This window comes from Puma concolor, chromosome B3 (assembly GCF_028749965.1).
Source record: "Puma concolor isolate L17-30 chromosome B3, mPumCon1.1.hap2, whole genome shotgun sequence".
Taxonomy (NCBI): Eukaryota; Metazoa; Chordata; class Mammalia; order Carnivora; family Felidae; genus Puma; species Puma concolor.
This window is the reverse complement of record NC_141672.1, coordinates 27,470,932-27,485,150: the sequence shown is the minus strand read 5'-3', so window position 1 is coordinate 27,485,150 and position 14,219 is coordinate 27,470,932. Positions and strand designations below refer to the sequence as shown.

At 53.4% G+C, this 14,219-nt stretch overlaps 1 protein-coding gene across 3 annotated transcripts in view; it reads left to right on the top strand.

Moving 5' to 3' along the window:
* The window catches only part of IFT43 (intraflagellar transport 43), an 85,534-nt gene extending 81,839 nt beyond the window's left edge, over positions 1–3,695 (top strand). For all 3 annotated transcript variants that reach the window (XM_086709236.1, XM_086709238.1, XM_086709237.1), the window contains exons 6-9: positions 2,209–2,281; positions 2,564–2,639; positions 3,159–3,221; positions 3,380–3,695. In XM_086709236.1, the coding sequence (XP_086565362.1) occupies positions 2,209–2,281; positions 2,564–2,639; positions 3,159–3,221; positions 3,380–3,499 (332 nt within the window). In that variant the 3' untranslated portion in view covers positions 3,500–3,695. The remainder of the gene's footprint in view (positions 1–2,208; positions 2,282–2,563; positions 2,640–3,158; positions 3,222–3,379) is intronic.
* Positions 3,696–14,219: the final 10,524 nt, after the last annotated feature.

The window sequence follows — 14,219 nt, the reverse complement described above, 5'->3', positions numbered from 1 at the left end:
CGTCCTGAGCCCTAAGCCCAGCGTGGGGCCTTCTCTTGCCACCTTCTGAATATTCATCTCAGGCTGGGCTCCACACCGAGGCGAGCCGGGGGCAGCTAACTGGCTCGCTCCAACACTGTCACAGTGCTGATGGCGCGTGGCACAGCCAGCTTCCTCCCTGCCCCGCCGCTCGGCCCGGGCTCAGGGACGGTGCTGTCAGCGGCTCTCACCGTGGACGGCATTAATCACGCAGAGCGAGAGTGAACAAGAAGGCAAAATTCCTATTAGCATAAGAGGTAGAATCTTAGAGGACTCCGCGTCTAATTCTTCAGCAGGACGGAGAGGCAGAATCTAAGCCCTCCACAGCTGCTTTCTGAACAGAGGTCTTGCCGAACATGGGTCGTTATTTTGGGGGTGGTGTGTGAGTGTTCTTTATTTCCCCTCTCAGCCATTCCTTTTCTTAAGCCCTTTTGATTCTTTTAATCACTGCCTTTAACTCTCGGTCTTATTTTCTGTGTCTCCGTCTCTCCCTTGCCTACCTCCTCCCTCTCTTTCCAGGTACGGCATCTGTAGCTCTGCAGTCGGAGGCCGTAATAAAGACACCAGGCTCGGAGTTGACATTTATATACTCAGGCTTAGCTGGACCAGAGCAGTTGCAAAGTCTGAATAATGAATAGTCTGAAAGTGGCAGAAGGGTCTTCCCAGCTGTTCTTGGAATGACTCTGCATGTCTTTTAAAAATTAAATTGGGGGGGCGCCTGGGTGGCTCAGTCGGTTGAGTGTCCGACTTCGGCTCAGGTCATGATCTCGCAGTTCGTGAGTTCGAGCCCCGCGTCGGGCTCTGTGCTGACAGCTCGGAGCCTGCTTCAAATTCTGTGTCTCCCTCTCCCTCTGCCCCTTCCCCACTCATACTCTGCCTTTCTCTGTCCCTCAAAAATGAATAAATGTTAAAAAAAAATTTAAAAAAACATATTTAAAAATTAAATTGGGGGCGCCTGGGTGGCTCGGTGGGTAAGCGTCTGACTTCGGCTCAGGTCGTGATCTCACAGATCGTGGGTTCGAGCCCCGCGTCGGGCTCTGCGCTGACAGCTCGGAGCCTGGAGCCTGCTTCGGATTCTGTGTCGCCCTCTCTCTCTGCCCTCTCCCAACTCATGCTCTGTCTCTCTCAACAATAAATAAACATTAAAAAAATTTTTTTTAATGAAATAAAATTGAATTTAGTCCATGGAAGCAAAAACAAAGAGTTTCTTCACTATTCAGTCTTCACTGGGCTTTTTCCTCTTGATGTTTGTGGTTGGATTGGGAATTCTAGGATGGTATCTCTCCACTTGGCCTTTTTTTCTGCCCCCTCTCTTTTTCTACTCCGACCGGTTGAAACAAAGAAAACCCCTCAACCAGTCAGTGATGCTCATTTGGAAAAGGAAATACTTCTTTAGGGCGTTAGGTTGTCCCCGTGACAAGAGGGGCTGTTTTGGGGAAGTCGCCACTTGCTTCTCTGCTTCTCTCGGCCTCTCTGCTCGCGTGACTCTGTTGGACTAATGAACGAGATGTCCTCCTGTGTCTGGACGTCTGTCTCACATGTACAGTTTGAAGAAGGGAAATCTCCATGACCCGGCAAGAGACGTGTCCTCTTTAGAATCGGCATTCTTTATTATATCAGACCTGGCAAGACTGAGCCCAGGGACACCGCTGGGGAACCGCTTCATCTCATTAGGTGTGAAATGTCCTTCAGAGTCAGGCTCAGGGCCATGACGGCCGTGATGATTGCAGGGATTACGACGAGCTAATGCACGGGTGGACCTCGGTCATGAGGTGGCTCATTCTCGGGCTCCTCCAATGTAAACTTCCCCAAGTACAGTAGGGGACTCTCTTCCCATTTCTTTACATTTCTCATTGGGAGGGCCACTCCAAGAGCTCCTAACTTGGAGCGTACAACAGGATCACCAAAGAAATCTTAGGAAAAAGTACAGAATCCTGAGCCCCGCCCAGGAAGTTCTAATCCAGCAGGTGGCTGGGGTAACGCCTGGGATTCGGAAACGGTTGCAGCCCACCTTTGGTTTCAGGCACACCTCTAGTTCAGTACCGCAGCCCTAGATGGGGACCCCGGAGGCCAGAGACTGTGTCTGAGTATCCGTCCTACCCCCCGCTGGCACGTTGAAGGTGGTAAATACATGGAGAAGCGGGCGAGATCCCTCCCTATTCACAGTTCTTTCTCCTCCTCTCGTTGCAGATATTCCTGTTATTCCGGATCTGGAAGAAGTACAGGAAGAAGACTTCGCTTTGCAGGTGGCAGCCCCCCCCAGGTACGTTACATTAGGTGTGGAGTTGGCGGGAGGCGGAGAGCATGTGAATGAACACATGCCCAATACCGCGTACAGCGGGGCTGCCCCCCCCCCCCCCCCGCCCCGAGTGGAGACGGGAAGTTGCTGGTGATGGGTTCCTGCCTGGGTTCCCGTGTTACTAGGCATATTCTTCCCACTTTGGTCCTTCCTCGCTGCCCGGGAGGCTCTGGGGATGGTGGCCCGGCAGCCCGCCTGGAACCCGTCCTGCCTGGGATTCCTCCTCACCTTCTCTCTTTCCTGCAGCATCCAGGTCAACCGGGTGATGACCTACCGTGACCTGGACAATGACCTCATGAAGTACTCAGCCTTTCAGACCTTGGTGAGTGCGGCAGCTTTTGCGCAGAGGGGCGGGCTCCGGGCCTCATCTCCTCCGTGGGTCTCTGGGGCCTCCTGGCGACAGTCCCCTTGCCGGAGCATTCCCCTCGGGTATTACGGCATCCCTGGGCCCGACCTGTCCCAGTGTGTCCCGGGGCCAGTCTCCCACCTGCTTCCATGGAGGCCCCCCGGCATCAGGAGGTACCGCGGCCCTATAGATCCGGCACTGTCACGCCCTGCCCTCTTGGTGTTGACCTTCCTGCAAAGAATGTCCAACCTGTAGGATGCTGTGGCATTCCCTCATTCCTCAGTGGCTACGAGGTCCACTCACAGTTATCCTCTTTTTAAGGCATTTCTGCAGGTCTCGGTTTGTGAAGTTCCACCACACACAACCTGACCCTCCTCACTTTGCAAGACATAGGTGTCCGGAGCGCCCCCCCCAACCCCCCCCCCCCCCCCCGCCCCGGGGAAACACAAGCCGGTTTGTTTGCTTGCTCGTTTGTTTGCGTCCTTGCATCCACAGGATGGAGAGATTGACCTGAAGCTCCTCACCAAAGTCCTGGCGCCAGAGCACGAAGTCCGAGAGGTCAGTAGCAGCAGAAGCTCCTTCCTGTGGGCTGCGTCATCCCTACGACCAGCCGGCTCCCCAGCGTGAGCTCTGCCTCCCCGAGGCCGAAGGGTGGGGGAGGTCGGCTGTGACCGCGGGGAAAGGCCCATCTTACCCAGCGCTGCCTCTCCGGGCAGGATGACGTCAGCTGGGACTGGGACCGTCTGTACACCGAGGTGTCCTCAGAGCTCCTCACCGAATGGGACCTGCTGCAGGCGGAGAAGGAGGACCCCGTGGGACAGCCCACGCACACCTGAGCCCTCGGCGGTCAGCAGACTGCTGTCCCCGCACAGAGTAATTTCTGCTTCGGACTTGAAAAAACGCGATAAGCCTACAGCTGAAGAAGCTTGCCGGTAGCTTAGCATTTTTGTATGGAATATTTTGTAATAAAAATGCTTATTTTCAGTAGACCATGTTGGATCATTCAAGTGTAATAAATTGCTTTATGCTGTGGCCATCTCTTCCTTTTCTTTCCAGCAGCCTCTTGGAAAGATTCGTCAAGAGTGGAGGAGGGCAGCTTTTAAACAGTCTGACGGGTTTGCTCCCCGCTGTTGAAGAGCATGAGGGAAAGCTAGACTCAGGGGGAGAGGAATGGCACCCCTTCTAGAAAGTGTTCGGTTCACAGAGGCCACAGCATTTCCCGGGAGCACCTGTCTACTTGGAAGCACCTGGAAGCAGGGGTATGGGAGGCTGCAAGCCGCTACCCGCCGGGGTCCGGGGAGGGCCTGGCAGGACGCCTTTCTTACTGCGGATGTTCAGTTATGTTAGTGAAATTTTACTGTCTCCTTCATGCTGTCGGGCAGCTTGGCTGAGGAGACGGCAAAAAGGGGGCACGCTAAGGCGAACCATTCCTCACAGCGGGACTTGGGAGCTATTCTCACAGCACCCCCCCTTTCTCCTTTCTTCTTGCAGCCCAAGCCCAGGGCTCCCCAGGCACGCCCTTCCTTTCCGCCACGGGCTCCCAGAGCCTCGATGCTAGCTCTCATTAGAAGCGGCCGGCTTGCCCGCTCCGAGCATCCCACAGAATGCTCTCTCTCGGGGAGACTGGGACCCCCTCTGACCTTTCAGATACTAGCCGCTCGTCTCCACTGCCCCCCAAAGCATCATCGCTGCCTGTTTGCAAACCATGCCGACATCTGGAGCAGAGCCCAGCCCTCTTTCTAAACAGAGACATCTTTTGTTTTTGTTTTTCTCTCTTTCTCCCCCAAGACCTCTCATCTGAGGACAGGGACGTCTCCCTGCCCGCCTCCCCTAGATGCCACCTTGGATCAGGCCCATGCAGGCTGGCAGCCGCTGACTAAGCCCCGCTCCTCGGCCACAGCCACGGGGAGCTCGAGTGCTGCTCTCATCCAGCCTGGAAAGCCCTTCATTAAAATTCAGTAAAACAAAGAGGCTCAACACTTCAAAAACCCACTGGGGGGTTATTTTTGTATGACTACTAGTGCCCTTCCCCAGTGAGCCACGAGGGCTCCAGAGCCAGCAAAGAGACTGTGTGGCTGTTAATTATAAACTCAGGGATTTAGTGGCTTTGGGGCCCCTTTTCCTTCTCTTCCAGAGTCACACATTTAGCCCGGCCAGCCCCTCTTTGGAATAATTCCCATGGTCACTGAGAACTTTGTGTCCAAGCTTGTTTTTCTTGAGCACCATTCTGAAACCCAGAGGAGAAAGGTCTTTCTAGTACCTTAATTACTAGCAAATTCAGCCACCTCGGGACTCTGATAACCTTGGAGGTCTGTGGCCAGCCTGAGCAAGTGGCTAGGGGTCGACATCCTTCCTCCCTTTACTTTACGATTGCAGGGGCAGCAAGGTCTAACGCGTCATGAGCCCTCACCAGGTGCCAGGCACGGGGTTCAGCACGTACGAATCATCTAGCTTAATCCTGACAACCGCCCAGCGAAGCACAGAATGTTTGTTATCCCATTTTACAGATAAGGAAACCGAGGCTCAGAGAGGTAAAGAGATTGATTGCCCAAGATAATCCAGCTACTTGGTGGCGGTGCTGGAACTCAAAACCAAGTTCTCTGACACCTCTGTACTTTTAACACTTGTGTTAAAAGGAATCTTCTGCCGCCTCCAGCTTGGGAACGTCCTCGAATTTCCAGCAGGCCGAATTCGCAGCGTGCTGGCCAAGCCCCGCCCCCCACGCCAGGCATCCCTTCTTTCGGTGGAGTGAGCACAGGGCAGAGGGCTTCTGTCCGGCCTGGGGGGGGCGAAGCCTCTCAACACGGCTGAGCTGCAGCGTCCCGGCCCCAGGAAGGTACAGATGACCTGGGCGGGGAACAGCTCTAAGTCATATGAGCTGAGCCCGGCTGAGAGTCATGTTCAGGCCACATGTGGCCAAGTCTCCTGTCACCTGTCGGCTTCGTCCTTTACACAGCATTTCAGGGGTCCTGGGGAACGACCTAGTTCTTACCCGACTTCTGAGATATCTTCCTTATGTCCCAACCAGCAGTGTCGCCCAGCCCAGCCTCCCTAGAAGAGGGCTCGAAAGGTGTGACAGAACGGATAAGCGTCTACAGGTACCCACGGTGTGGTTTTCTGCAGGCGCGTCGGGGAGGCGCGGAACGGGTCCTAGGGACGCTGCCTCCTTCATGGGGCACCTCAGCGGGCTCCCGTCACCCCCCGAGCAGCTGAGAAGCGCCAGCTGGTCTCTGACAAAATCTCCCGTGGCATCTTTGGCATTGGGTGGTAGCTGCAGAGATGCTATTCGCGGGCCGGGCCCTGGTGGGGGAGTTTGTTCCTTTGTGAGCTCTGGATTGCTGTTTAGCCAAGCTCTGTCGTAGGTGCTGCAGCCAGAGAACTAGGTAAGCCACACTCCCTTCCCTCTGCTGGGGGGCGGGGGGGATGGACAAATAAATCAAACACATGGCCTGTCAGATGGTGATAGATGCAGAAAATTAAAGCTGGGATCAGGAGTTACGATTTTTTTTTTTTAATTTTTTAATGTTTACTTTTGAGAAAGAGAGAGGGAGACAGAGTGCGAGCAGAGGAGGGAGAGAGAGAGGGAGACACAGAATCCAAAGCAGGCTCCAGGCTCTGAGCTCTCAGCACAGAGCCTGATGTGGGGCTCGAGCTCACGAGCCGCGAGATCATGACCGGCGCTGAAGTCGGGTCGGATGCTCAACCGACTGAGCCACCCAGGTGCCCCAGGAGTTATACATTTTAAATGGAGTAGTTAGGGGAAGCCTCACTGAGAAGGTGACATTTGAGCAAAGACCTGAAGAAGGCGAAGGGATGACAAGACTGGTAAGTGGATGACAAGACTGCACGGTGTTCTGAGCAGAGAGGACAGTATGTGCAGACCAGACGCTGGCAGGTCAGCGTGCATGGGGTGGGGGGGGGGGCAAGGGGAGAGCAGATGTTCTGTCTGGCTGCACCCAGAGCCTGGGCGTATCGCAGAGAGGGCATCAGGGGGCGTGGGGTCCACTCCCTCCAGTGCCACGAGCATTTCCAGGTCTCCTCGGCCTCGCCGGGCAGCCTTTGGGAAACTCAAGCCGCTGTGTGGCCTGTTGGTGCCTCTGCCTGGAAAAAGCAGGACAGTTCTTGCTACGTTGAGAGAGAGGGAAACCATGAGCTCTGTCTGCCACGGAATGAGGCCGAGGAGGCCTGGGAATGCTCGTGTCACTGGAGGGAGTGGACCCCACGGCACGGACCCCTGCGTGGAACACGCCCTGGAAACTTGCAGCGCCGATGAAAAGTCCAAGCAAGAAATCTACGTGGGCAGGCCTGTCGCTGAACCTGAGGTCATCTCTGTCCCTGATTGTTGGCTCACATTTGCTGAACCCCAACGCACTCCAGACAGGCTTTAGGAACCATGTGCTGCAGACAGAAACTGATGCTGGTGCCTGCTCGGTGTTGCCTGACCGAAATGTGTGGCTTCCGTAAACCAGGGCCTTTCTTGCTTAGTGGTTAGGGCGGCTCCTCACAGCGTTGGCCCTGCAGACCTGAATGAAAGGTAGTGTTTGCTACAGTGAGCTGAGGAAGGTGAGCATCCTGGCTTGGCTTGTCCAAGCAGTGCTGTGCTTCTCTCCTAGGGCCAAAGAGCCATTGGGGGTGTGAATAGCTGGGGAGGGGCGGGGGCGGGGTGGGAGAAGGGATAGGGCACAGGAGCAAAGGACACAGATTCCAGAATCAGCCTGGGTTCCCGTCCCAGCTCTCCCACTGGTGGCTGTGGGTCCTTGAGTGAGGTGCTTTCCTATTCTGATCCTGTTTTCTCATCTGTAAAATGGGCGTGATGCTAGCACTATCCTCCTAGGATTGTGATTGCCCAGTTAAAGCTGACTGCTCTTCGAGTTTAGAACTGGACGGGCTCAAAGAGCGAACATAGGTAGGGGCGCTTGGGAGCATAGTTGACCATCTGACTCTTGATCTCGGTTCAGGTCATGATCTCACGGTTCATGGGTTCAAGCCCCACATCAGGCTCTGAGCTAATGGCGTGGACCCTGCTTGGGATTCCGTCTCTCCTCCTCTCTGCCCCTCCCTGGCTTGTGCTGTCTCTCTCTCTCTCTCCCCCAAAATAGACAAATTTTTTTTTAAAAAAAAGAGAAAAATTAACATAGGTTAAGTCGCATTGGATGTTTTATTGCAACGACAGTGCATTTTGCTAGGGGATATCACCTTCATTTCCTCTCCTGCTACCAGAATGGTTTGCCACCAGGGTCTTTTGTTTTTGTAGCAACTTTATTAAGGTACAATATGCACGCCTTAAAAGTCACCCACTGAAAGCACACAACCCATTGATTTTAGTAAATTTACAAAGTGGTGCTGCCATCACCATCATCCTGACGTTCATCACCCTACAACGTTCCCTCCTGTCTGTTTACGGTACGTCCCTGCTCCCGCTCCCAGCCCTAAGGCAACCACTCGTCTGCTTTCTGACCCTGTCAATTTGTCCTTTCTGGAAATTGCATTTAAATGGATATGATGCGGGGCTGCTTTCACTTCACAGGTTTTCACGGTCCATCCACGTCATAGCACGTGTCAGTGGTTTGTTCTTTTGACTGTTGAACAGTGTCCCATTGTAGGGGTTCACGCCACACTGTGCTTATCCATTCAGCAGTTGATGGGCTTTTGTCCTGTTTCCAGTTTGGGGCTATGATCAATGATGTCCCTGTGGACATCCAAGTACGTGTCTTTGTGTGGACCCCTGGTTTCATTTCTCTTAGGCAGATTCCTAGGAGCAAAATTACTGGGTCTATGCTGTGTTTAACTTTTTTTTTTTTTCTGTTTCTTTACATACTTTATGTAAAATCTCAAAAAATGTGAAAGGGCAAACAAAATAGTTTCAGAATTATTTACGTTTAACTTTTTAAGAAACTGCCAAACTGGATTTCAGGGCATCAGTTTTGTTTTGTTTGTTTGTTTTTCAGTGCTTTAGGGTATCAGGATTAATAAAGTACTCAATTTTTTTCTTGTAATTTTTCCTTAAGTTTTAAAAAAATTTTTTTTTAGTGTTTTTTTATTTTTGAGTGAGAGAGACAGAGTGTGAGCAAGGGAGGGGCAGAGAGAGAGAGGGAGATACAGAATTCAAAGCAGGCTCCAGGCTCTGAACTGTCAGCACAGAGCCTGACATGGGGCTCGAATTCACAAACCATGGGTTCATGACCTGAGCCAAAGTGGGACACTTAGCCGGCTGAGTCACCCAGGTGCCCCTTAAGTTTTTCAAAGGTGGTAGTTCAGTTTATAGGAGGTGCAATCTCCTTCCTTCCTTCCTTCCTTCCTTCCTTCCTTCCTTCCTTCCTTCCTTCCTTCCTTCCTTCCTGTCATTGAACTTATCTCGGTTTTGAGAGTGAAGAGCTCATCTGTCTGTTTCCCCCACCAGCCTGTAAGCTTCTTCAGGATAAGAAGGGGTGTTGTTTGAGTTTCTATAGAGCCCCTCGCGCATTCCAAGAGTTCCACGTCAAATATGACGTGGTCCCGACCCCAAGGGGCTCACAAACTAGTAGAGAAATAGATAGGTCTCATCTGTGTTTTCAAAGCACTGGCTCTGAAAACCACAGAGGCTCTCCAGAAGAGGGAAGAACCCCAAGCCATCCATTGCAAAGTGCAGATGAAAATGGGGACAGAGGGAGCTTTGTATTTCCACCGAGAAGTACAGAGGTGGGGTTGGTTTGCTTAGAGCAGGGTCCGCAAACCGCAGCCCACGGGCCAAATCCAGCTGCCGCTGTTCCTATAAAAGTTTTCCTGGAGCACAGCCATGCTCTTTCGTTTACATATTGTCCATGGCTGCCTCTGTGCCACGATCGCAGAACTTAGTTGCGACAGAGACCATGTGGCCCACAGAGCCTGAAATATTTACTGTCTGGCTCTTTACAGAAAAAGCCTGCCAACCCCTCCTTAGAGGACAGAATGAACACGACAAATAACAACACCCACATGCTCCCAAAGTTCAGCTGCGTGGTGCTATGCAGGAAATCAATTGTAGTAACAGTGATTTGAGTTAGACGTAAGGGAAGACTGGACGGGTGGCAAGATTCTGGCTCCTGAAAGAGAGAGACAAACCTCCCTTCAGAAAAGGGGAAGACAGCACTCATCAGTTCCAGCACAGCTGAGACATAAGCCATCTGGAGACAAAAAGCTGGAAAGAGCGACTCTGGGCTTCTTCTCGGTCCTCTGATGCTCTTTGAGATGCGGGCAAGGAGGGGCTTCTCCAGGAGTCGAATACCTTTGGCAGTGGGCTCAGAGTACTGAAGAGAAAGCCTGGTGGAGGGGACTTAGGAGCAAGCGAGGGCAGAAAAGTCGGACTTTTCTTCTGGCGAGGTGGGAATCAGAAAGCAGGGGTGGTGGAACCAGACGGAGGAAGCGGCCGTCCCTCTCGCGGCTGTGACGCAGTGAATTAATTCCCGGCATATGTTCCCGGCATCTGTCGTGGTGGCCTGGACCGGAGGGGTCAGCGAGAGAGGGGACCATGCCAGGGCTGAGCATTAGCCCAGAATTCCCAGGCTGCTGGGGCTCTTGGCTCCCGCAGAACGGTGGCTGGCCAGCACGCCCAGGAACATCTGCTACAGCTGCAGCAGGCAGCACTGCCCTGGGGAGGAGGGGGTCCCCTCCGCAAGAAAGCACCTGGCTGTGAAGGGGCTGAGAAAAGACCAGTGAGAGTCCTGCAAAACCGTCTCTTCCAGATCTCGGCTGCGGTGGATTCCACCTGCCAGCCGGCTGGAGGTCTGATGTAAGGGAGCACCCCTGGTGAAGCAGGGCCAGGGGGAGCCACAGCCCTGGGTGGACACAAGGCAGAGATCTTGGGACGCCCTCCTAAGTACCAGTCGCGGAATCCCCCTGGATGCTCTTGGGGCTGCTGCCTGCAAAGTGTCCCTCGGGAGTCCGTGATCACCCGAGAGGAAGCAGGGCAGAGGACACGGGGGCTAAGAATGCAGATGATGCCGCGTTCGCATTTCTGCTCTCCCATGCTGTACCTGCACATTCCCACACCTCTCTGTGTGATGGTTTCCTCGTCTGTAGAGTGAGGTAGAAAGTGACTACAGCCTCATCGGCTCTGGGCTGAGCAAACGACCTGCTACACGTCAGGTGTCTGGCAAGAAGTGAGCACTCAATGAAGGTTAGTTCTGATCACACCTAGGGACAGTCAGTGGTGACTTGTTGTCCCTGACAGGAAGTCACTGAGAGGACCTACGTGGGCATCTCCCCCAAAGCCATGAACTGGAGGCCTCTCGGCTGACCTTGAGCCATAGGACATTTGATTTGGCCTACACACTTCTTAAATTGTTTAGTTAATTATCAGCATTAAAAATGGAAAGGTTTCGGGCACCTGGGTGGCTCAGCCGGTTAAGCGTCTGACTTCGGCTCAGGTCGTGATCTCACGGTTTGTGTGTTCGAGCCCGCTTCGGGCTCTGTGCTGACAGCTCAGAGCCTGGAGCCTGTTTCGGATTCTGTGTCTCCCTCTCTGTCTGCCCCTCCCCGTTTACACTCTGACTCTCTCTCTCAAAAATAAATAAACATAACAAAAAAAAAGGAAGGAAGGAAGGAAGGAAGGAAGGAAGGAAGGAAGGAAGGAAGGAAGGAAGGAAGGAAGGAAGAAGGAAGGTTGGTTTCACATTATACCCAGATTTCCGGCTTCTCTGAGGAAATTAGGGGATCTGGAGCCACGGCTCCTATGGTGGTGATTGGCTTGAGCAAAGAGACGACAGCTCCTCTAGGTTGGGGCCTTTCAGCATGGCCCCCCACTGACATTTCGAACCGGCCGCTACAGGCATTGACTGTGAGACCCCTGCCCGACCCTCCCCCTCACCAATGAGAATTCTGTTCCTCAAGAGCCCTTGCACAAGGTCATGTTCTAAGACTGGAACCTGAGTCCTGACTCGCAGGCCGTGTCCTTTGTCGGTAACCAGGACCCTCTGGCTGACGTGTGACCTAAAATCATGTAAGTTCCGGAGAAGACCCAGTTTGCCTGTCATGAGCTTATTCCCCTCTGAGCAGGAATCCTGACCCTGTGTCCAGCATGGCTCTGACTCGAGTTTGAGCAGAGTCCTGGGATATTTCCTGGGCCAGAACCTGGTTAGCCATTTGCCCTCTCCTGAACCAGTTCAACTGTGCCCTGGAGCTAATGGCGTCTGCTCTGGAAGAGGGTCCAGCTCAGCAGTCAAGAAAGGGAGAAGGTGTGTGCCTTCTTTCTGTAGCAGCCACCAGCGCCTCAAGCACCCCGCTGAGGCGTTAGGAGGACGTGGGCAGCTGAGGGCGCAGATTGCATGTCTGGCTTTCGGGCTTTTGGGCAGGAGGGCGCCCACATCAGTCAGCCAGGAGGGTCTCCGTGCGGTGCTCGGGAGGAGGGACAGCCCCGAGGGCGCACCCTTCACCTCACCCTTCAAGAGAGGACGTGGCGGACAGCCTCCAGCGATGCAGCCTTCAGGGTCTGCCCCAGTGTCTAGGCAGCACCCAGCCAGTTACTAAAGCCTGTGGCGGCAAAGCCATTCCTGGCCGGCAGAACACTCCTCTCGGGCCATCCTTCCTCCAGAACTCTCCCTGGGGCTGGCTAGGACTTTCTCAGAGCTGCACCATGGTCTGTGACTCTCACTACCTGGCCCTCCTTCCTTCCGCCTCTCATCCCACTGGTGACACACCTTCACCACCCCCTGTAGGTTTTCTTATTCCTCCTGCTCCTCCTCCCCCACCCCGTATCTCTCACAGGCATTAATGACCTGGCGCCTGCTTCCTTGAGGATCCAAACAGTGGGCCTGGGGTGGTCCCGCTAGACGGGGCGGGCAGACTCCTGGGCAGGGCGGACAGGTGGCAGCTCCTAAGGAGTATGGCTTCTCCTCCAAAGCCACATGCCTCATGGGCCCCAGTGGGTCAGCTGGAGTGTGGGATCCCGCAGAGGGATAGAAGGTTGGCCAGAGGTAGAGTCCTCTGTCACTCGTGTAAGTGCCAACTTGGAAACTAATCCACCTGGGTAAGCCTGGCAGGCACTTGGCCAAAAGAATTTGGTTTCCTTGCAGCAGGGAAAGGAAACAGCTCCCCCCCCCCTTTTTGGTTTGCTGAGGGCGGGCAGGAAGGGCCTCTGTTGGTGGCTTTAGAGGCAGAGAAGAGGGATGTCATGGCATACCGGGCCTTCTAGGAGACGAGGCTGTGCCCTCTAGAGAACTACATGTCGCCCGTTGGGATCTGGCGGCATCCCCGCTGAAGGTGGGAAAAGAGATGGAGTTTGGGCAACTGTACCCCAGACCTCGGCAGCGCGGGGCCGGGTGGCCAAGCCCCCTCTGCCGTACGGCGGTATGGGTGACGCGTTCTCTGCTGGCAGAGGGGAGGCTGCTGCGGGCTTGTGAAGGGCCAGGCTGTCGCTCTGGAAGCCGAGTGGGTGGCGCAGGGCCGGCCAAGGTGTTCTTGAAGTTTCAAGGACAAAGACAATGAAGCAGAGACCTGACGGAAAAGATGCCTCACAGGGCATAGACGACAGCGATAATACTTAGTAGGGAAGGCTAAGTAAAGAGAAAAAAAAATAGGTTAGCTCTTTGAATAGGGAACAGACTAAAACAAACTCAAAACCAAAACCTGGGTGGGGCAGGGCGGGTGGGGTTTGGTGGCAGAGGACAGGAGGGAACTTCTGGGGCTGCTGGAAACGTTCCGTAGCTTGACTGTGGTGGTGGTTACATGTCTGTTTATGTTTGTAAAACTCATCAACTATCCACTCTGAAAAGGGTGATTTTTATTGTATATAAGTTATACCTCAGTAAGCGTGACTTTAGAAAAGACTCTCCCTGTCACTCCACACCATCTTAGGAACACGAGTTGGCAGAGTTTCTGTTTGTCCCACCGCATCTGACGGGTTTTTGCAGCGACCCCTGGGCTGTGGTCGTCCCTGAGAACCAGGCCAGGAAGGAGAGACCACCTTGGCCCCTGAGCCTCCCGACCAGGGGACTGTTCAGAGTCCAGAGCGAGCTTTTACGTCCTATCTGCACTTTGATTTTCCATGAAAGGAAAACCCAGTAAATTTGACTACTGGGGACAGCAGATGGTCCAATTTGAAGGAAAACACAGGCATCCGGGAATCAGTTTTGACAGTCTAACAGAAGCGTGGGTTTGCTGAGCCCAGACTAAGGAAGGACGCAGAGAATCTTGAAAACCCAAGATGGTTTAAAGGAGATCTGACCCCAGGGAGAGCAGGCCGTGCCCTCTTCTGCATTCAGTAGTTCTTTTGACCTGGGAGATGAGCAGGGATAGAAAAACTTTGATGCCAGGTCTTTAAAAAAAAAAAAAAGTGTTTTTTCCTTTAAAAGTTTACCAACACGATTTTAGAATATTATCTTCACTTCTACAATGAAGATACGTTCACGAAATTAAAAACTATATAGCTAAATATAGCGAATATTCCCTTTCACTCTGCCCTGCCCCGTCCATTCCGTAGACCTCCCCCCAGGTGACAAAGGGGTATTCTGCGAAACGTCTCGGTGCGTTTATCTCCACGTGGATGTACAGAGATCTAGACCCTGGTTTTATTTATGTAACTGGGACCATTCTGCAAGTGTG